Here is a 24,471-nt window from a genome sequence, read left to right as displayed (position 1 = left end):
TTCTTCTGGATTTCCAGTGGTCAAGCAGAGAGTAAACTAATATTCAAATATACCTATTCTTATGACCACATGTCTCACAGCTGAGTTACAAGTAGTTTTGCATCTAGGGGCTTACCTTCATTTGTGGAAAATAACAGTCCCCACTCCCAATTCCCATTTTTATAGAATATCTCTGTTTGGTGCTCGCAGCTCAAACTTAATAAACAGTTATGAGAGAGTCTCAGGATGTCTGGACATTTTCTACGTCAGGAAACCATGCCTCTCAAATTCACACTGGGCTGTCTGGATGGGGTGTTCATTAAGGAATACTGCAAGTATGGCTCATGTGTATTAATCGAGTGCTGCTTTCCTCCTCCTGCTCTTCACAACAAAGAACTAAAATGTAGGAAGACATTGGGGAAACAAAGCAGTCACAAAAACTGGATGAGCTGCAAACATTTAGGCCAGATCCTAATTGGGTGGAGATGTCTGAGTCATGTCAAGTTGAAGTTGGTGGTCTGAGTACTTGAGTGGTTCTAATAATTATATTCAACATTTTGTCTTTGTTATGTAAATATGGTAAGTTTTTTTAACCCCTGAAAGTAGGGTTGCAGTCCTTACCCAAGATACAGATAAATTCATATTGATTTTTATTTCTCTCTGACTTCAGTGTTTTTTTAGTCTCTGAAGGTCAACCACAGTCACAAATTGGCTAGTGACAATGGATCTCCAAACTGCTATGTTGTGCATATATTGACACTTGTTCTCATCCTGAAGGTTTATTTGCCCAATGGGATACTGAAAACCTGCTTTGTGAATAAAAGAATAAATACAAGTTGGATGTCTCCTCTTCCCAGCTCTCTCAATGGTATTTCCATGTGCCAAACACTGGGCTTGCCGCCATCAGTCAAATCAATAAAAATCAGACACAGGAGAAAATACCAGTATTATGTTTATGGACTGTGTACTTCTGCTGGATTTTTACTGATACTGGCTGGCTCATACTTTTTTAGTCAGAACATAAAGACTGCTTGCTTTCAAACGGATGCTGAGTAATAGTAAAGAGTGTGGGTGTTATTAATAAGCCTATTTCACCGCCACCAATTCTTCTCGTGTGGTACATGTGAAGACTATTTTCCAAACTGTGACTGTAGTCCTTTTTGTCCTGTTTGTGGATTGTTTCTTAGACTTGATCTGGGAGAAAGTTGGCATTTGTTGTGACAACCCGTCAGTAGGCTCACCTGGCTGTTCCAAATGTGCCATGGATATCATCCCAACCTGAGCCGCTTCGCTTGAACTGGGGACATGGATGTGGGAAGCTAGGGGCAGACATTGACAATGCCCTTGGTCTTCCTCAAGTTGGTATTCCTGGCTATAAAGGATATACATAGGTGCTGATGTCAATGAAAGATAATCTGTATCCTCAATGTGTTTGGATGTAACAGGATTTCTTGTCTAAATGAAGTAAAAAGAGACAAACTTTGATGCACATTGATGTGCCTTGGATTTCGAAATCTGGACAATTGCTAATAAATCTAGAGGATTCTTCTTCCCAAGTTGCCATGAGGGCATGTGCTTATCTACAACAGCAAACATGTTATGGAGGGCCAGAGAGAAAATAGTTTGGACTTTGTGGGCCAGATGGTCTCTGTTACAACTATTCCACCCTGTTATTGTAAAGTGCAAGCACCCATAGACAATACACAAAGGAATGGCTTTGAGTGTGTACCAATAAAACTTTATTTGTGGATACTGAAATTTGAATTCTATGTAATTTCACAAGTTGCAAAATAGTATTTTTATTTTTTCAACCATTTAAAAGCATAAAAACGGGGCGCCTGGGTGGCTCAGTGGGTTAAAGCCTCTGCCTTCGGCTCGGGTCATGATCCCAGGGTCCTGGGATCGAGCCCCACATTGGGCTCTCTGCTCAGCAGGGAGCCTGCTTCCCTTCCTATCTCTCTCTGCCTGGCTCTCTGACTACTTGTAATCTCTATCAAATAAATAAATAAAAAATCTTAAAAAAAAATAAAAGCAAAAAAAAAAATAAAAGCATAAAAACTACTTGTGACCTGCAGGCAATACAAAAGCAGGAGGCAGCTAGAATAGTCTGGTGACTCTCGATGGGGATGTTCTCCGATTTTAGCTATGAACAGTGTGGGGTAGTGTCAAGAGTTCTTTGGTGGGACTCAGGAGAACTGGTCTCTACTTTTGACTTCTCAACCTACCAACTGCAATAACATTGATTGGCAGCTTATTAAAAAACCCTAGGCTTCATGTATCTCATTTTATGTTATTTGTGTGGGTGGAGAGAAGATGGTGGAAAAGCCACATATTCTGAAATTCTATGAGTTTCAACTTTGTTCAGTCAACCCAGGTATTACCTCGCTGGCAAGTATTTTACTTACATAAAATTATTGGGATATTTTGTTGAGTTGTTACGCCTGCTTGGCTTTGTTGACTTACAAGGCCAAATCTACACTTGCAGAAATATCTCTTCTAGTTGCAATTTGGTTGTGCTGTTATTTCTGTCATTGTCAAGAGAAGGGCAATTACCTTGTCAGAACTATAACAGGTATCAGGAAATTGCCCAAAGGCTTTCAGAAACCAAGAGGTACCTTCATTTTCCTACTCTCAAACAATTCCTCCGAGAGTCTGTTTCCCTTTACAAATACTCTTAAAGGAAAATAAAGAGGCTTGAGAGAAATGGAATGAAATCTCATTAATCAGAATTTACAATAATTTCATCAGAGGAATCGGCACTGTTTATGAAGAAGAGTTTTGCTGTTGTAAATTAAGAAGGTGAAACTGATTGATGTGGGGATGTTTACAGCTTATTTAATCAAATGCACAGTTTTAGAGCATGTTTATGGCATTGGTTTGCATAAAACTGTATTAATTACAATTGCTTTTTTTTAAAAAAAGAAAACAAAATCTCTACTTGGTAGCAATTTGTTAGAAGCTGCTTATTTGCATAGGAACTTGAAGGCCATAAGATGATATTTATTTGAAATTGATTTAATTTAGACAGTGTACAGACTCAGGCTGGCCCCTTTTTCAATAGTTCAGACTAGTGAGACTGTACATTTCCTGGATCTAGACACAAATATTTGAGAAAGAAACACAGAAAGAGCCTTGCAAATTTGAATGAGATGCTAGCAGAAAACTTTAGGAAGATAAAGAGGGAGAAGAATTATCAAGGGATTTAGGACCATGTTCTCAAGCTGAGAAATAGAAATTTCAGCAAGTTGGTACATTACAACTAGCATAAAAATCACATGTCAAACTCGAAAATGGAAAGTGATTTCCCAATATAGCCAGTCATATCGATTCCTGAGTTAATGCATCCTTTCTGATGTCTTTAAAATGAAAATATTTGAAGGCTACTTCTTAAAAGTTTAACTATAATTTGAATGAATATTCTCCACCAAGTAGTTTTGAGGTGCGCTTAGTCTTCAAGTTTCCCTGTTGAGCTGAATCAAGCACAAATAAGGCTTTCCTTCTCAAAGAATGAAGTCTCCTAGTAGAAACGAGCTTTCCTTGTGGTGTTCCACGAATTTGTTTTCTTAGAAGCGAACCTCTGACTAATAGTTGCTCCAGCACAAAGGACTTACAGAGCATAGGTTTCCAAATAATATTCTGTTACAACATACCTGCTCTTAAACAGGGAAAGAAAGACCAAGAAACTAAACACCCTTGTAGAATAAAAGTGGGGGGAGGGGGAAGAAAGGAAACAAAAGTTTCTCTTCTGTTTGCCTGAGTTTAACCTTTCCTGGATTTGGAAATCTAGAGCAGCCATGTGTGGCAGGATGTCCTCAGTGATCGAAACTAACTTGCTGCATTGATTTTCTGGCTTGTCTTTTACCTACTTTCCAGTTTTTATTTATAGATCTCATCCCCCAGCCACATGTGGTACTCACTCCACATAAAGTAAAAGACCATTACATTTTGGAAAATGTTTGACTAATTTTGTCAAGAAAGTCAGCCATGCTAGATAGTATCCATTGATTCCCAAAGTGTAGTCCCCAGAGCAGCAACATGGGCAATGCCTGGGAAGTCATTGGAAATGTGAGATCTTGGGTTTTATTCCAACATGGCTAAACCAGAAGCTCTGTAGGTAGGGCCAACAACCTGTATTTTTCCAAGCCTTGCAGGTGATATCTGATGTAAGCTAAAGCTTGAGAATCACTGGCGTAAACTCAAGAATCCACATAGCCCATAGTGGGGTCCCTTCAGGAGACTGGAACATTTGGTCAGTCTGATTCAGTGGGCAAGTCTTGGAAACGCTAGAACTATTTTCATAAGTCTGTGCCTTCATTTTAGACTCCTGTTGACTTTTAAGGAAATCATTAACTGGGGAAATGTGGGCTCATTGTGGAAAAATCAGAAGATACTACAAAATAAAATATAATCATCTTTATCAATGCAAATATTCAAGTAAAATATATGTTTAAAGATGGATTCATAGTAAACATACTCTTCTGTAACTTGTTTTATTCTCTTAACAATGTATTTTCTGTTTTCAGAATATTGAGGACTGGGAAGGCATAGAGTTTATCTCAGGCCCTAGCTAGTTAAAGGGGAGAATGAGGATTTGAATCCAAGCAAACTAATTCCAGAGCCTTTGCTCTGAACCACTCTGCTAAGAAACTGCATTGTAATTTTGCATGGTTAAATAATTTTGCATGTTAAACAGATCTATGAAGTATATTTAATCAATTTCCTATTGTTGGAAACTCACTTATTTTCCCCAAATTTTACTATTATTAAGCATATTACATTGATTATTCTAGATCACACATCTTAGAACACTTATTCAAAAATTTTAAGGCACAATTTCTTGAAACAAAATTGCTGAGTTAAATGGCTTTCCGTTGATATATTTTCAAATTGCCTTCCAATGTACTCTATCAACAGTATGTAAGGGTGTCCTTTTCTTTATTCCTTTGAAACTATGGGATATTATTATTTTTTAAAGATTTTATTTATTTATTTGAGTGAGAGAGAGAGCACCAGGAGGGGGAGGGACCAAAAAGGAGAAGCAGACTCCCTCCTGAGCAGGGAGCCTGATGCAGGGCTGGAACTCAGGACCCTGGGATCATGACCTGAGCCTAAGGCAGATGCTTAACCTACTAAGCCAGCCAGGTGTCTCTAATGGGATATTACTTTTTTTTTTTTTAAATTTTGTCAATTAGGTGGAAAATGGTAACTCTGTCTTATTCAGTCTTTGACTATTAATGGGACAGAGTATTTTCCACACTTTCATTGGCTACTTATATTTCCTTTTTTCCTTAATTGCCATTTTGTGTACTGGATCTACTTCTTAATGTAAAATTTTCATTACACTATAACATACATGTAGAAAAGAAAACAAATTTTAAGTATTGAGCCCTATGAGGTTTCAAAAAGTGAACACACGCATATTACTGCATAAAAAAACCCCTCAAAAACAATATAGACAGCACCCAAGAAGTCCCACCGTGCTCCCTTCTGGTCACCATCTACTTCCCCTGAAGGGTAATTACTATAGTATGCATTCTCAACAGCTATGATATTGGTCCCAAAGGGTTGACCATCTGTTCCTGGAGAAAGGACAGATAACTTACTCTATGTATAAGGCATAGATATCCATGACCTATATTGCAGATATACTATATCTGCAATATTAAAATATCAGAAGAGAGAGTTATAAGGAAAAGCTTGAGAAACATTACACAATTTGGACTATGCATGTTTTACCTCGACTTTCCCAAAATCTTGGCCCACTTATTTTTTTTTAATTAACATATAATGTATTATTTGCTTCTGGGGTACAGGTCTCTGAATCATCAGGCTTACACAATTCATAGCACTCACCATAGCACATACCCTCCCCAGTATGTCCATCACCCAGCCATCCTATCCCTACCCACCCCCCACCACACACACACCCCAGCAACTCTCAGTTTGTTTCCTGAGATTTAGAGTCTCTTATGGTTTGTCTCCCTCCCTGGTACCATCTTGTTTCATTTTTTTTCTCCTCCCTTCCCCCCATGACCCCCTGCCCTGCCTCTCAAATTCCTCATATCAGAGAGATCATATGATAATTGTCTTTCTCTGACTGACTTAATTTGCTTAGCATAATACCCTCTAGTTCCATCCACATCGCTGCAAATTCTTAGCCCACTTCTTAAGTTGGGATGTTCTTTTTCTTCTGATTTGTAAGTCTTTTGTGTTAAGAATATTAACATTTTGTCTTATATTTTGCAAATAACTTTTTCTAATTTCATTCCTTGACTTTCAACTTTGTTGACATGGTTTTTATGTAGAGAAGTTTAAATGCTTCATTTTGTTGGCTCTTTTCCCCTATGATTTCTGGATGTGCTTTCTTTGGTTCTCCGGAGCATGAGGACACAGGAGACTACTGTCTGAATGAGGCTTGACAAGTCTGAAGGGAAAGTAGTTGTGTCTAGAGGCTGGGGTGGGAGCAAGCTGTCTTTCCTCTAGCAGGGAAGAGTGCTTGTTTTCCCACAGACAAGGGTGGCTTGTGTTGCATGGAGTCAGCCTGGAAGTCATTTCAAATGGATCGCTCCCACTAAGAGGACATACTGCCAGGTAGGGTGAGTTAGGTAAGGTGAGTTCCACTGGAGGTTGTTATGGGTTACAGCATCGAAGGGCGATTACAAGCGACAAGTCTAGAGAAGAGGCTGCTGTGGATGAATGTTTATGTCTCTCCAAAATTCGTATTGGAAACCTAATGGCCAAAGTGATGGTAATAAGAGGTGGGGCCTTTGGGAAGTGATTAGGTCATAGAGATGGAGCCTTCGTAAATAGGATTAGTGTCCTTATAAAAGAGGTTCAGACAGCTGGCACCTCCCTTCCACCACGTGAGGGTACAACCAGAAGTTTGCACCATGGAAAAGGGCCCTCACCTGACCATACTGGCCACCTCCAGAACTGTGAGAAATGAACTTTGTTGTTTACAAGCCACCAGGCTGTGACATTTTGTCACAGCAGCCTGAAGGGATTTGGACAGCGGGGTTGCACTCATCAAAGGAATGACAGCCTGACAATCTTAGCAGGGGCCTAACCAAGGAAGGCATACACGTGCATTTTGTATTTGAATTGTTGAGGTCCTTTTGCTCTGTTCATTTGTTCATTCATTCATCACTTCAGTTATCCATTCAGTTTCTATTTTACTTATGTAGTTATTTCTGGTGGTGGTGGTTCTTATTTTTTATATTTCAATCTCAGATGCATTTGCAATTCACACAAGCAGAATTTACTGAGATATAATATGTGAGGTAGGGATCTAACTTATTTCTTTCTGTGATCAGCTAGTTATCATAATACTACGTATGACATAATTGGTCTTTTTCCAACTGATTTCAAAATTGTTCTCATTGTATACGAATGAGTATTCCAAGTTGTGTCTGTCTCTAGACTTCCATTTAGTCTCCACAACTCTTCTCCCCATCTATTAATGTCATTGGGATGGTGTTCAATTCACATATCCTTTTGGAGAAGTACTGATAGAAGTCTAACACCAGGTCATTCCCTTCTAGGATTTGTTAACTCAATTTTTTTAAGTCTTCTTTTAAGTCTTTTACAAAAGTTTTATAGTTTTCCTCAAAGAGTTTCTAGATATTTTCAACAGAATTCCCTAAGTGTTTGCTAGTTTTGCTCATATTTATTAATAATATAATTTCTCCAATATATTTTCTGATTGTTAATTACTGACTTTATGAATTTTAAAAGTTGGTCTACATGCAGTAAGTCTTTTTTTTTTTTAAAGATTTTATTTATTTATTTGACAGACAGAGATCACAAATAGGCAGAGAGGCAGGCAGAGAGAGAGAGAGAAGATGAAGCAGGCTCCCTGCGGAGCAGACAGCCCGATGCGGGGCTCGATCCCAGAACCCTGGGATCATGACCTAGGCCGAAGACAGAGGCTTTAACCCACTGAGCCACCAAGGCGCCCCGCAATAAGTCTTTATTGAGTTTTTTTATTGGATATTTATTATTTCTAATAAATTTTTGATTATTCAGATTTGTAAATTGGAAGAAAGTAGACCCAAACTCTGTCGTTACTGTCCAGCTCCCTCTCATATTGATGGTGGCCCCATGAAGAGCCCCTGCAGAGGTTCCCTTTGCTCCTCAACAGATCACAGCTTGAAAACCAGAGAGGTGAGCAATCAGATCATCTACAAATAATGGTAAGTTTACCTCTTATTATACCCATCCTTCTTATTCTGTCACATGGTAGTCCTTCAATAAATCTGTATCGACTTAAAGAATAAAAAATGAAATTATGTTGTCTAGTTCTTTCCCAGGTTATTAAAAATGGTAGATAAACACATCTTCCTCTTTTTTCTGACTCTAAAGTGAAAGTTTCTAGTGTCTCATCACAAAATACAGTACAGTCTCTTTGTTTGAAGTAGGTGTTTTTTATTGCATTCTGGATCTCCTATTTTTATTCTATTAAAATTTGTATTGGGGGGCACCTGGCTGGCTCAGTGAGTTAAGCCTCTGCCTTTGGCTCAGGTCATGATCTCAGGATCCTAGGATCGAGCCCCACATCAGGCTCTCTGCTTAGCGGGGAACCTGCTTCCTCCTCTCTCTGTCTGCCCTCCTCTCTGCCTACTTGTGATCTCTGTCTGTCAAATAAATAAATAAAATCTTTAAAAAATTTGTATTAGGAACAGATACTGAATTTTATAAATGTTTTAGTGTCACCTATCAAGATAAGCATATGTTTTCTTCTCGGATTTTTCAATCTTATGAATTGTTTTATTATTCATAAAACAATTATGAACTAACTATCCTCATAGTTCCCAAAAAGAACTACTTGATCATGGTATCTTGTTATATGAGTATTACTGTTGGATTTACATTGTTAATTCCTTACATACTTTTTTTTTTGTTAAGTGCTTGTTTGTCAATTTTTGTTCAGCGGTTGCCCACTCTGGTTGCCGCTCAACAAAATCACCTCTAGCGACTTATTAAAACACAGATGCCTCAGCCCGACAGAAATTTTTCTTCTCTAATTCTTAAGTTTCTGTTTTTATTTTTAATAATTCAACACTTTTGCTTACCTTTTATTCCTTACTGCATGGGTAGCTAAGTTTACTAGCTTCAATCTTTCTTCTTTAGTAAAGTAAGACTATATATTTTTCTCTGAGTACACAGCTAGCTGGACCTGATGGTGTTCTCATAGTTGTTAGTTTCTGTATATGATGCAAATGTAATTTCATTTCCCTTTTGATTATAGAGTCTCTTAGGAAAGGGCTTTAAAACCTTCCAGAGATTTTTTTTAAAAAGGATTTGTTTCTATTTTATTATTTATTTTTAGCTTTATTTCATCATGATCCAAGAATGTGACCTATGTAGATTCCACTTTTTGGAATCTAATGAGCTTTTCTTGGTGGCATAAAATATAGTAAATTTTTGTGAAAATTTACTAAGTATTTAAAAAGATGAAGTATACTGGCAACATGTTTAAAGGCTTGTAATTCAATATATAAATATTAAATGAAAGTCAGTAATTACTGTTAGTGTCCTTTATGTTCTATGTCTTCCTGTCCTCCTTCACTTCCTTCCTCCTTCCTTCCCTCCTTCCTTCTTTCTCTCCTTCCCTCCCTCCCTCTTTCCTTCCTGCCCTCTCACATTCCTTATTTCCCTCCCTCCCTTTCTTCCTTCCTTCTTCCCCTCCTTCTTTCCTTCTCTCCTTCCCTCTCTCCTTTCTTCCCTCATTCTTTCCTTTCTTTCTTCCTTTCCTTTTTCCTTCCTTCTTTCCTTCCTCCCCATATCTGTCCCTCCATCCCTCCCTCTCCCTTCTCCCTCCCTCTCTCTCTCCCTTCTTTCCTTTTTTACTTTTCAAGGACTGAGAGGTACTTTGTGGTCTCCTATCACTATTTTATTTGTCTTGTTTTTGTTTCTAATCAGCTTGTGGAATGTTAAATTGACTGACATGACTTTCAAAGCCTCTCATCATTCATTTTCCTAATTTCCGGGTGTACAGAAAGATAGACAGCCATCTTGTCTGCACTGTGTTAATTGAGGCATAGAAAATATAGGAGTTGAATCTGTCTACATTATTGGTGCTCCACATAATTTTTATAAGGTGAGTCTCTTTTTTTTTTTTTAAGATTTTATTTATTTATTTGACAGACAGTGATCACAAGTAGGCAAAGAGGCAGGCAGAAAGGGACCCCGGTGAGTCTCTTCTTATGTTTAATAACAACTAATAACCTTAAGCTAATCTTCTGCTTTCCTTTGTGTTTGCATTCATACCACACATTTAGGTTGTTTATTTTATTTTATTTTTTTTAAGTTTCAGCTTGTTCTTTACTCTTTGGCTTATATGAAAGAATGAGCAATTATACATTTACTTCGCCTCAGGGGCTGCTGCATTACATTTTTCATTGTGAAACCAGCATATACAGACAAACAAACGCCTTCCATGTACTGAAAAATTAAATAGTTCTTTCCGATGAAGAAACTCAAAGAACAAATGTGGAAATATCTTGCATAATGGAGCTATTACTGCATATTGTTTGATGTTAATACTCAGACGTCATGAACAATTCTCAATCCTGGTGCTGAAAATCTAAAAATCCAGGTAATTTTAGAATCTGTAAACAGTTATTCAAGTGACTTTCCAGCTCAAAGTCTGGAGGCAAGCCACCTGAAGAAGAAGATGTTGAGCAGAAGTCTCTTCAACTTTTGGTAAGATGTTCGGTCTAGAACACAACGTAATATCACACACGACAATTCTCAGGAATTTCTAATCTTTCACAGTACGTTAAGAAAGTTCTTAGGAGGGGTGCCTGGGTGGCTCAGTGGGTTAAGCCTCTGCCTTCGGCTCAGGTCATGGTCTCAGGGTCCTGGGATCGAGTCCTGCATCGGGCTCTCTGCTCAGTGGGGAGCCTGCTTCCCCCGCCCCTCTCCCGGCCTGCCTCTCTACTTATGATCCCTCTCTCTGTCAAATAGATAAAATTAAATAAAATAAAAAAAGAAAGAAAGTTCTTAGGAAAAAATAAATAAATTAAAAAAAAAAGGAAAATTCTTAGGAAAAACTAGGCTGTAATTACCAAAGATATGACATAGGACACACAATTTGAAGGAGACCTCCCAGATTGAGAAGAATACTAATAAAAAGGCCCCCATGAATATAGACGGTAAGAAATAAAAATGTGTCAGGCATTTCAAATAATGACTCCTAATTGCCATTTTACTCTGCCTCATATTTAGGATATCAGAAAAACATGCCAACACTTCCATCAGCCTATGGAAAGTTAAATTGACCACAAGACAGTAAAAGCCTCCCTTGATTCTGCATGCCAGTGTAAGTTAGTTGTACATGAAAATAAACAGCAGTGCATCATTCCACATGTTAAACACAGCATTTGCAATTTGTACGTCTGTGTATGGAAATGTTTCATTCCTTACAGCTCAGCTGTATTTCAGGCTCAGTCCTAGCACTTGTAGATGCAAAGTGGACACACAGCTTTGCTCTTGGGCTCTTTGCTGTGCTTTTTATAGAACTGACCTCCCTCTTGGGTACTGAGTGTATTTTAGTGGTGGTTACAGCAGGGAGGAGAGAACCAGGTGTCTGGTTGGGACTTCCCTTTCTACTTTTCACCCTTAGGAATAATTTAAATTTACTTGTATTTGTTTGTGATTATAGCACATAGTTGAGTTTGGGCTTTTGGCAAAATCTCAGTCCTTTTCTTTCAATGGGAAAATATACTCTTCTCACATACTTTTGGCCAAGATACTGTGTGTGGTCTCCTATCCTTTTACTGTGCTTTAAATACTTCCTCTTGATTTCTTTTTTAATTTCCTATTTTGTAATATGATTTTTTTTTTTTTTGTGGGCTTTTCCCTCTAGAACATTGGAAACTATTTTTAAAAGTTCTGGGAAGGTACTCAAGTGATTAAATGTTCCTAAACGTTTACTTTGGGCTCCTCAAGAAGCATTTTTGGTTGCTAAATTGGTAAGTCTCTATATTCCCACATTTTCATTGACAATCCACAGGCACTGTTAAACATTTTCTTAAGACTAGATAGCTTATGCTTTCTAAAAGTTATCTGCCTTTCTTGAAATAAGTGGCATTCAAAACTATGTTACTAATTCTTGTGTGCTATGCTAACGTTATAGCTTCTGTTGCACAAACTTTCAAATGAACCCCGTTTACTTCTTTATTTTCTGACTGCTCATATCCATCTTTGTTATCAAGGCTTCTGTTTGCTTAAAATTAGTGTGGGTGGCTTCTATTTTTGCTTTCTCACCATTTCCTTGAGAACTGTTAAAATCTTCTTCCTAGAGCTTGAGCCAGAGACCAAGTGAAGAGATAAACAATCAAAGTCTAGCCATTCAGAAGGCTGAAGAAGAAGTGGAGAAAGAACTTAGGCTACAGACAGTCCAAACTATTATCTTTATCTCTGCCTGGCTTCTCTGGTTCATTGAGTCTACCGATTCAGGAACTCCTATTCCATATCTGGCTTCCACAGGAATGAGGCCATCGACTATGTCAGGTTTAGCTTCTGCTGGCTGTGAGTGGGGAGTGTTCTGTCTCAATGAGTTGCAGGGGGTCATCATCCTCAGGAAAAGTGTTTTCTGTCTGGTTCATTAACAATCCTGGTGTTGAGTGTGAGCAGCACCAGAGGAAATATCCACAAAGCTTACTTACTGACTCCACGTCTTTTATGACCGAGGGTAACCTTCCAGACTCTGCCCCATCCCAAATGGGTTATCATGGGTCACCTAGTTCTGCTATGTGAAGTAGAAGCTTCCTTCCACATTCTGCTTATATCTGTAGCCCTCCTACCTCAAAATGAAGAAAAGATGTCTTTCTTAAAAAATCTGGGCAACCGCTTATAAACTCTGGAGCTTTAGCTAAATGTTTACTAAATGTATGGATTAAAAAATTACTTTGTTCAACTTGAATTGTTCTTTGTTGCATGGGTTTTTAATGATCTTCTGTAAACTGGATTCTAAGAGGGGCAGGTGGCTCATTTGTCTTTAATGGTAAATCCCTTTTTAGTAGGTTTACCTTGGGTTCTTAGAATGGCCTGAAACTGACATGGTAAACCATGCATATATCATTCTGGATGGGAAACTGCTGTCAGAAGAAGCTAGCTAGACTGAGAGTTAGTATGATTAATAAGCCAGTGGTGGGACATCACTTAGTCACTATGATCCTGTTTCCTCCTCTAGAAGATGAAATAATGTCGCCTGTGCTGCCTCCTTGAGCAGAGGACTTTTGCAAGTAATAAATGAGATGATATATAAGAAAACACTGTGTCAGGAATAGCAAGACACTCTGTAGGAGGAAGCTTGCCTCACTCTTTCTCCCTGAGGTGGAGAGGACCAGAAGATTCCTTCTCACAGATTTCACTCCTTTGAATAAGAGGAAGATGTTTCAGCTAAAAGAGAAACAAACAGGCCATTTGTTCCACCTGCACTCATTCATTCATCATTCACTCACTCATTCAACACAACAGACCACAAGGCCAATTCTATCCTTCCCTTCATGAAACTTACATTTTAGTAGCAGCAATGGGCAATATCCAAATACAAAAGCAAGATCAGGGATGGATATCATTAAGAAAGAGCAAAATCTAAACGAAAAGTTGTTCAATGGATATACAATTTCAGTCACGCAAGATGAGTATGTTCTAGAGAGATGTACAGCATTGTGTCTATAATTAATACTGCACTTTGCACTTTAAAAATTTGTTGAAATGGTAGATCTCATGTGAAGTGTTCTTACCACAAAAAGTGGGGACACAAAGAAATTTTCCAAGGTGGCGGACGTGTTTATTACCTCGATTGCAGTGGTGGTTTCAGAGTGTTTTTATATATCAAAACCCATCAAATTGTATACATTAAGTAAGTATAGTTTTTAATAATATCGATTATACTTCACTAAAGCTGCTTTAAAAAAAGAAAAGGGGAAGAAAGGATCCTGAAATGGATCAAATGGAAGAGGCACAAGAGTTGTTATTTTAGATAATGTGGTCTAATGAAAGATACATTTTCATTTTTTCTGGAGAATTTAAACCCGTAATTAATAAACTGTCTGACAAGAGCATAATGTTTGAAATTTCCAAAAAGACCTTCAGGTACCTTTCTCATTTTGCAATTTATAACAGCTTTTTGAAGTACACCGTCTAGATGCGATCTAGGTTTGAGAAATTGCCACAGGGAATCTGAGGCCCAACTGGACAAAATTTCAAAATGGTGAACATACATACCCATTTCATGTCTGGTGCTGGCCACACCTAAGCCATACTCCTCTAAAACGTCCTTTACTGTCCTCATAGATTCATCATAACTGGCAGCCAGGCCAAGGAAGTTGTATGAGCCCATGTTGATGACATCTTTGATGATTCTTCCAGTGAACCTGCAGAGAGAAGACCATAAAGGGCTTTCTCATTTAACATCGTCCTAGTGCCCCACAGAAGACTCATACAAGGAGATCTTGGGTCTGGCCCCAATCATATATTTTGTTTTTCCTTTCTGGTATGCATTGGTCCATACAAAATGGTCTGCCCTTGGAGGATAGTAACGCCAAAATGAAGCTGGGCAGAGTATTAGAAAAAGGTATCACAAACCATGGAGTATCATTTAGCCCTGGTTTTCCTTGGCTGCTCACTTCTGTGACACCTGTGCTCTTGTTTAAATTCCAGCAAGAACTTTGTAGGTGAGAAAGAGCCCTGGTCATCACTGCCTCCTTCAGCAAGAAGTAGGGTGGTAAAATTGTCAATAAGGCTGAAAAGGCTCTTCGTGGCTAGCTCTGTGTAGACCGCACTTTCTGACACAGGCTTTATTTTAATCTAACACAGCCACCCTTGGCAACCAAATAACCATGACTTCCCCCACTGGAATTACCAGGGCTTGCAAAAGGCTCAATGATGGAAGACCAGTAACTTCCATGGTTTGGTGTTTATCAGCTCTGTAATTTAATGCCCATGCTAGGATTTCCTGGGAAGAATTTCTTTCAACCAAGACCCTCCAGAAGGCTGCCTCACCTAAATGTCCAGTTGTAGTCATCCGACACCCTCTCCATCACATCGAACCGAGACCCCGGGGCACTGCAGATGGGCCGGTTCCAGTTGTCTCTGATTCTCATGTACAGGTTCCGCGTGTAAAAATTCTCAAAGTTTTGATAAAGCGGCACAAAATCCTGTTACAACAGAGGTAGCAGTTTACCTTTGGTCTCCTGCTCTTTGTATTTTCTTAGCAACTGAAGGCTGGAAGAGCCATGAACATAGTCCACTGCACATAGTTTTGGAGCAAGGGCCTATCGGTAAGGGGACAGGTGGGTCCACAGAGAACACTGTGAGGCCTCCATCCCTAACAATTTACATTTTAGTGGAAGGAAGTAAGAAAAACGTGGCACAGAAAGGTAGCAAAGATGATAGTGCAACACGAGGTAAGTCCCCAAATGAGTGGTGGACACAAGGAATCTTTGCGGGATACCATCTGAAAAGTAACAATAGATGTTTATATCAAAGGAGTCTTAGAGAGAAAAGTGGTGAGATGATAATCTGGTCTTAAATTTTTTGAACATGAATATCCCCACTCACGTTTTCAGAAATGTGGATGAACTTGATCTTGAACCTATTGGCAAAACTCTTGGCAGCTGGCTGCCTGTCACATAGCCGAGGGCCTAGAAACTGAGTTGATGAGCTCGTGGAGGCACCTGGCTTCTCTCAACAGTTGCAGTGACAGCACCACTTTTGCTCTATAAAAGGTAAGCCATGCTTGAGGGGTTGACAAGCCAGCTGAGGCTCAAAGCAAAACATATCTAACTTTTGGTCATCTAACTCCCTAATAGTACAAGGCAGAAATTACAAAACCTTGGTCTAAGCCAAGTACTTTGGGCAATTGGTAAGATTAGAATGAGAGGGAGAGTCACATCTTGCTGAAGCAATCAAGGTAGTTTACGTGGGAGGGGTCTCGAAGTGGGGCACCGAAGGTGGAATGAAATTGCTTTGGGCATGGATGCTTGGAGGGGGCACTCAGGATGAGTGGGTCTGTGTTAGCAGTGTAGGGTGTTTTTAGAATGAGTGAAAATAAAACATATGACAGTTGTTGTCACTCCTGCCTGATCTATAATGGCTCCCACCTCACTTAGGGTCAAAGCCAACGTTCTGAGCGATCTGCTCCCTGTTATCTTCCTAATCCCATCCACTATTATTCCCTGTGGTGTGTTAAGGTGGCAAATCCAGTGGGGCACAGAAAGTGGGACCTTTTAGTGTCTGGATGAAGAACTCACACATTATCTTGGAATCAATGAGGAACCACTGAACAACCAAGAGGGAGCTTTCCTATTCTCCTATCCTTTCTGAGTTCTTTGCTTTCCTTCCCATTATGGAATAGAGCTGATTTCCTGAGGGAACAAGGAGGACTAGGGCTAAGGCTTTGTGGAAGACCTTGTGCTACTGGTTTGGCTTACTCATCTCTTGAGCTGATCCATTCCAGGGAAAAATATATAGAATCTGCAGGCTTTGATGGCTGGTGGTTGCACCCAAGCCATAGTCTGGTTTGCAACATCATTACGTTTTCAGTGGCGTGGCATCATTTCCGGGGAGGGAGTTGTGATTGCCTATAAGAAAGAATGTTTATAACCACAACCCCAGCACATGATGGGGACTATCTACTGCATGCAAATTTGGAGGATGAAAAGAGCAACTTTACTGGTTACATCTGTAAGTTGAAAATTTCATACCAAATACATTTGTCCTTTAAATTCTAAGTATCCTGATAGAAATCTTAAGATTCAAAGCTACAAATTTATGATAATTATACCTATTTATGTTCTAACAGGGAAATGGACATTTTTAAAAAATTATTTTTATTAACATATAATATATTATTTGCCCCAGTGGTACAGGTCTGTGAATCATCAGGCTTACACATTTCACAGCATTCATCATAGCACATACCCTGACATATTTTTGAGAGAAAAGGAGATTGTATAATTTAAGGAAAATCTTTTCCAAACAATTTCTTTTTTTTTAAAACTGTTTACTGACTTATAGATTACTCCATATCCCCAAATGTTGTGTCCTTCTATTTCTAATTTTTTATTCCTTAATTGAAATGACATCGTATACATTCATACTATCAAGAGAAAATAGAGAAGTAGGTCTATAAGTCCTATTTTTAGACTCCGAATGGAATTATAGTTTTAGATTTTTTGAGAAATCTTACTCAAAATAAAGTTAATAGTTTGTTTAGGAAAACACTTGGCTTTAGGTAGGAAAAACAATATATTATGTCTATAGTATTAAAACAAAATTAATTTCTTTTTTCTTAAAGATTTTATTTATTTATTTATTTGAGAGAGAGTGAGAATGAGGGAATGGCAGAGGGAGAGGGAGAAGCAGGTTCCTCACTGAGCAGAGAGCCTGATGCAAGGTTTGATCCCAGGACCTTGGGATCATGACCTGAGCTGAAGGCAGATGCCTAACTGACTGAGCCACTCAGGTGCACGAAAAACAAAATTAATTTCAGTGCAGAACGACAAGATGCACAGGATACCAGGGCAGGGGGTACATAGAAACTGTAGAATTCAAGCACCCATTTGACATGTGAGGAAAATTAGACCCAGCAAGGTGAGTAGCTGAACTCTAGTCAGCCTCTGACTTCGGTCACCTTCTCAGCAGTCACTTCAGAGTGACTTCAGGCTGGCACCTTCCCCACTTGTGCAAGCTTCCCTCCAAAACCCCAGTTATAAAAAAAACCATGACCCATGATATGGAAAGTTAATGCCAACAGTTTGCCAGACCATGGAGGAGTGTCCGCTCATCTTAAGGAACTTGGCATTTTACTTCAGGAAACAACTTAGGGCATTTCGTCATCGAGCCTCATAAAGATATGCTATCATGGCCTCTTGAGGGAAGGTGAGAAAATACTCTATCTTGCCCAAACTTTCTGACCCAGACATCCAGATTTTCTATCTACAAGGAAATGGGCAGCCAGTTTTTTATTGAGACAAATGCTTTGAGGGCAAGATCCAGGGATTCTAACCTATTCTGTGGGATCAGAGAAGACTTTGTAGTAGGGAATGATCTTCATATTTCTTAGTAATTAGAATAGAATTTGGCAGAAACTTCTCTGCCAAAGGGATAAGCTAGTTTTTTGTTTTGTTTTGTTTTGTTTTGTTTTGTGTGTTTTGTTTAGCCATGGAGAGCCATTTCTTTGTGAGTTGTGTGAGTGCTAACTTAGATGTGAAACACAAGCTCAGCAGTCTATGTGTCCCTGAGAGGGAACTACTTAGATTTCAAGGTCTGTTTTGGGTAAGAACTGCCTTCTTTTGCGGCATTGTCCTGCTCTTACTCTGCACCTGTAAGCTTCCTGTGTCTGCATGGGTGTATGTTCACCCCACCTCATTCCTTTGAGCACCAGTGAGGTTTCTTCAGGGGCAGTCAACACCTTCCAAAGGTCAATGTCCTCTAATCTCAGGTAAGCCTCCCACAGCATTTTCGCTATACCAGAAAATGAAACTGGGCTAGATACTGCAAAAACAGGAGCACTGCAAGAGGATATACCTGTAACCATCTGTAGATATAACTTGTCACTTGGCCTACTCACTATCTTTCTTTTTCTTCCTGACACAAATGGCTAGATGTGACAGTGAAATTTGGGCCATAAGGACAGAATTGTTTGGGGGGGCGGAGGGGGGGTATAGGAGGGTTGAGCAAAATCTAAAAATGAAGCCACAAAAATGTCTTTGTTTCGACTGCAATATGACAATCTTTTTTCACCTTTAAGCTTGTAGGATACTTTATAATTTTCCAAGTGTTATAAATATTTCTGTCCAAGGTTTGTAGACAAATCAGTGGAAAGTCAGAAAATCTGAGTGGACAAATTGGGAATTAGAGTTCTAAAACCAGTGTTCTTTTCAATAATCATGCTACAGGGCTAGGTGTTTATAAGGAAGTGAAGAGAACATATCCATGGCCCATTGTGAAAAATACTGCCAAATTTGGAAGCATGCTTCTTATTTGATTTAACTACCTGCTTATTCAGTATGAAATAGAATCATGAATTTGTAGAGAGAAAAAATCATTATCAAACATCAATTATTAATTTTTGCCCACACCAACACTTTGTTTTCACCTACACTTCTGTTCTCACCTAATATTTCATTTTATGTCACTATTTCCTTTTGGGAAACAGCCATTTCTCCTACCAAGGTCAAGCTCTGGATAATAATAAAATGTTCATTTTTTCTTTGTTTTTGGAAAGGACAATGTGTCATAAACAGTTCTTTGAAGTATGAGAAGCATAAAGTCAAGATGGCTAAGTTTAATTCTATTAAGGAATTAGAGGGAGATTTGAATAAAAATGGTAGACTCAGTGCTTGTAAGTATTCTACTACTCGTCTAAAAGTCCTCTGAAGTGACAAAAGATGTTTAAGAAACAAGATAAATTTATAAATGCCTAGAAAGACAATCAAGAGTATCGTTACTGAATCGGAAATACTGAAGCATCACAAAATATGGAACACATGTAAAATCGACCAATGGAGAAGTAAAACCATAGGAAACCATAGTTCTTTTTTTTTTTAATATTTTATTTATTTATTTGACAGAGATCACAAGTAGGCAGAGAGGCAGGCAGAGAGAGAAGGGGGGATGTAGGCTCCCCGCTGAGCAGAGAGCCTGATGCAGGGCTCCATCCCAGGATTCTGGAACTGTGACCTGAGCTGAAGGCAGAGGCTTTACCCACTGAGCCACCCAGGTGCCCCAGGAAACCATAGTTCTAAAACATATGCTGGGAAGATTGGTTTGGACATAAGTAGGGGAGTTTAAAGATAGAAGTAAATAACCATATGGTAACCATATGGTAAATAACCATAAGAAATGGATAGTCAGGGCACCAGAGCCTGGGGATCGAGTCCCGCATTGGGCTCCCAGCTCCACGGGAAGTCTGCTTCTCCCTCTGATCTTCTCCCCTCTCATGCCCTCTCTCACTGTCTCCCTCTCAAATAAATAAATAAAATCTTTTTTTTTTTAAAGAAATTGATAGGGTGATTAAGTGGGAAGTTAGATCTCTTTGTCTTCTTTTTATGGGTTAATAAGTAAGAAGCAGTTGTGATGTCCACAGGACAAATCTCCTTGCTAGGCACCAGGAACGGAATGGAAGAGCAATGCCCCAATGTAGAGAGATTGGGAGTCCACACTGCAAGAATAGAAGCTATTGGTCCTGGCAACTCCTTCCATTTCCCTTCTCCGGTCACTCAAGATAGGCAAATATGTAGGAAAATAAGGATTCTTTAATAAAAAAAGAAATGAACATAGAACAAAGTGTCAGTGCTAGTTAAGGAAAACTGGCATTAGAGGTACCACATTCAGCAAGAAGAACAACTAGCAAAAAGACTTAACAGAACAAACAGAGAAAGAATTTAAAATATATTCATCTTTTGAGACCAATAGCAGAACAATGCATCATTTTTTTTTAAGATTTTATTTATTTGACAGAGAGATCAGGAGTAGGCAGAGAGAGAGAGAGAGGAGGAAGCAGGCTCCTTGCCGAGCAGAGAGCCCGAAGCGGGGCTCGATCCCAGGACCCTGAGATCATGACCTGAGCTGTAGGCAGAGGCTTTAACCCACTGAGCCACCCAGGTGCCCCAGAACAATGCATCCTTTAAAAAGATCAACAGTTCAAAAGTAAAATGGACACCTGAAAAGCAAATTAATAAGCTAGAATAACAAATTGGTTAAGTTTTCCAGGACATGATGAAAAATGATAGAGAAGAAAATATGAAGCAAGTCAAGAGATATGTAAGACAGATTCCGAAGATCCAATATCTCTCTAATGGGAGTTGCAAGATTGAAAAAAAGGAGAATAAGAAGTGCAAGAGGAGGAAAAAAAGGTAAAAAAGATGGAGGAGGAGGGGCAGGGGGAAATTATAGAAAGGAAGAAAGATTTGAATCTTAAGGTGTAAATGATCTACTGGGTACTGATTAAATTTCAGTCTCCAGGGATAGTGAGGAAAACCTCAAGTATTTTTAGAGAAGGAAGAAAGGCAGTTTATATACAAGGGAACAAGAAATGGATTGCTTCAGACTTTTGTAGGTGACAAGGGAAAAAAAGATTATGAAGGAAAATGATTTTGAACTTAGAATCCTATACTCAGCCAAGCCAGCAATCAAATGAGAGAGCCAAATAAAAACATTCCAATATATGTAAGGAGTCACGAGTTTAACTCCCACAGACCTTTTCTATAATAATTGAGCATATACCTCAACAAAACAAACAATGAAATAACTAAGGAGGAAGAGAAGATGCCTGGAAAAGTAGTGAGTGAAGAAATTAATGGACTCTGGTTTAACCCAAGTAGTTTTGTATATGAGGTATAAAGAAACAGAATCTATAAATTAATAAACAAATGATACCCTGGAAAAATGGGTATGTGGGATAAAGAAATTCTTCTCTTGGTCTGTGGAAGATTCTTGTCACTAACCGTATCTTGTCACTAACCGTATATATATACACACACACACACACACACACACACACATACATACATACAGAGAGAGAGAGAGAAACATTAAACAAATAGCAGGGAGAAATACTATATACAATTCCTAACAGTGACAGGAGAAAAACAGTGGCAGAACAAAGAAAATTCAATCAAATATATCAAAGGTATGAAAGGAAAAGTACTTAAAATAAATAAAAAAAAGAAAATGTAAACGTCAAATATAAAGGTGGCAGGAATAAGTTCAAACACACGAGTAATTAAAGTATTAGGTTTAACCACAAGGAGTCGCCAATGTTTGTTTTTGACCTATAAGAACAGCAATTTCATATGGTTCAAGAAAGTTATTGTTCATAACTTACATTATTTTACTAAAACACAAAAGCTCTCACATTTGATTTAAAATAAATTGATATGCTGCTTACAAGAGGGCTACATTTTCTGAAAGTGATGAAGACTGAAATAAAGAGATGACTGTTGAAGAAAAAACAGATGTATAAATATTCATATCAGACACAACAGGGTGCAAAGTAAAGTAAGATAAAAGGAAAAAAAACCCCACCAAGAATTGAGGGAGTTGTAACTCATGTATCTTAAGAGTTACACTGAAATATGTAAGAAAAGGAGAAACTAACAAATCCGTAATCACAGTGGAAGACATAAACACACGTTTCTCAGAAATTATAAGTGTGAGAAGACAAAAATTAAGTAAGTTTAGAGGATCCAAATTACATAGTTAGCAAGTTTGTTCTAATAGACTTAAAAAGACAGTGTTGAGTTTTTCATGGCACGCATGGAAAATTGCAAGACATTCCAATACAACTATCAGAGAAACTGTGGCACCTGAAGAGAGATATTCATTAAGGTGGTAGCATCTGGAATTAAAATATGAAAATATCAATAGCTTTCCTCTATGCCATCAATAACTAATTAGAATATGGGATACAGAAAAAAAGATAATATTCAAATACCACCACCATCAAAAATTCATACCCAAATAATGATCATAAGAGGAAATATCAGACCTTAGAATAAAGAAATAAAATTTTATTAAAGGACATGAGAAATACCTAAATAAATGGAGAGACATATCATTTTCTAAATGTTTCATATCATTTAGAAAATATCAGTTTCTAAATGGGAAGACTGAATGTTATTAAATGCCAAACTTTCCAAAGTTAACTTATATCTATAGATTTAATAATATATTACCAATTAAATGGCAACAGTTTCTTTAAAAAAAAAAATTCAATGCCTGACAAGCTAATTCTAAAGTATATACAGAAAAAAGATCTTTAAGAATTACCTAAAAACTTCCAAATTTACCTAAAAAATAGACAAATAGATCAATAATTCAAATCAGTGGGTAAACATTTCAATTAAAGACAATTTAAAATACTCTTTTAAAAAAGAAAGTCCTCCTCACATGAGAAGATGCTCAACATTACTCTTCTTCAGGGAACTACAAATCAAAACCACAATGAGATACCATGTCGCACCCATCAGAATGGCTAAAATTAATAAGTCAAGAAACAACAGATGTTGGTGAGCATGCAGAGAAAGGGGAACCCTCTTACACAGTTGGTGGGAATGCAAACTGGTGCAGCCACTCTGGAAAACAGTATGGAGGTTCCTGAGAAAGTTAAAAATAGAACTACCCTGTGACCCAGCAATTGCATTACTAGGTATTTACCCCAAAGATACAAAAATACTGAATTGAAGGGGCATACTCACCCTGATGATTACAACAGCATTATCAATAATAGCCAAATTATGGAAAGAGGCTAAATGTCCATCAACAGATGAATGGATAAAGAAGATGTGTTACACACACACACACACATATACACACTCTGGAATATTACTCAGTCATCAAAAAGAATGAAATCTTGCCATTTGCAATGACATGGATGGAGCTAGAGTGCACTACGCTAAATGAAATAAGTCAGTCAGAGTTAGACAAATACCATCCATTTCACTCATATGTGGAATTTAAGAAACAAAATAGATAAACATAGGAGAATGGAAATAAAAAAGAGAGGAAGACAAACCACAACAGACTCAACTGAAGAAAAAACTGAGCATTGATGAGGGGAGGTAGGCAGGGGAGTGGCTAAATGGGTGATGAGTACTAAGGAAGGCACCTGTGTTGAGCACTGAGTATTATATCTAAGTCATGAATCATTAAATTCAATGCCTGTAACTAATATTATATTACATGTTAACTAACTAGAATTTAAATAATTTTTTTAAAAGTCCTCTCTCTCTCTCCCCAAAGAGCAAAAACTAACAACAAGGAACACAAAAGAAAATGTCTGATACATACGACTTAAAAATTAAAAATGTAAATATGGCTAAATAGAACATAGAAAAAATTAAGAGCCAAGAAACAGAATTTTAAAAATACCTGAAATCACTTAATAGATAAATTACTCATATATGGATATATAGAAAAGTTTCCTCGAAATCAATGAGAAAAACCCAATTTAATAAAATCAAGAGCAAGGGATAAAAATAGGCAATTCAAGAAGAGTAAGTATGAAGTACTAACAGTCATAAGAAAAGAAGCTCAGTCTCACTATTAATCAGGAAAATGCAAATTAAGACAAGAACAAAAAATGTTCACCTATCAGATTGGCCAAAGTAAAAAACACATTGATCATATCAACATATCAAAGGCTGGTAAGGAAGCAAGCACTCCTAAGAACTGCTCACTAGAGTCTACCTGGGCAAGCTCTTTTGAAAGGCAATTTGCCAATCTCTCAGAAGTTGAAATATACATTCCTTGAACCCAGAAAGCCACTTCTAGGAATCATCCTCAAATAAATGCATGTGCTGCTCATTGAGGAATTATCTGAAGTAATAAAATAATAAAAAAATGATAATACAAATAATCATATACCCACATTAGGGAATACCATCATGCAAAGTATTAAAAGGAATGAGGTAAACTTGTATTGGCATGTGATGGTCTTCAGACATAGTTAGGTGAGAAAAAAGTGAATCACAC

The 24,471-nt window shown here is 38.0% G+C and overlaps 1 protein-coding gene across 1 annotated transcript in view; it reads right to left on the bottom strand.

Moving 5' to 3' along the window:
• Positions 1–24,471, bottom strand: part of LOC111141782 (serine palmitoyltransferase long chain base subunit 3) — a 135,544-nt gene that overhangs the window by 71,516 nt on the left and 39,557 nt on the right. The window contains exons 3-4 of the mRNA XM_022494591.1: positions 14,995–15,149; positions 14,218–14,366 (exon numbers count right to left, since the gene is read on the bottom strand). Coding sequence (XP_022350299.1) covers positions 14,218–14,366; positions 14,995–15,149 — 304 coding nt within the window. The remainder of the gene's footprint in view (positions 1–14,217; positions 14,367–14,994; positions 15,150–24,471) is intronic.

The sequence above is a fragment of the Enhydra lutris genome, unplaced genomic scaffold, assembly GCF_002288905.1.
Source record: "Enhydra lutris kenyoni isolate GAN:26980312 unplaced genomic scaffold, ASM228890v2 scaffoldscaffold6, whole genome shotgun sequence".
NCBI lineage: Eukaryota > Metazoa > Chordata > Mammalia > Carnivora > Mustelidae > Enhydra > Enhydra lutris.
The sequence above is the reverse complement of the archived record's forward strand: the minus strand, read 5'-3'. Positions and strand labels throughout refer to the sequence as shown.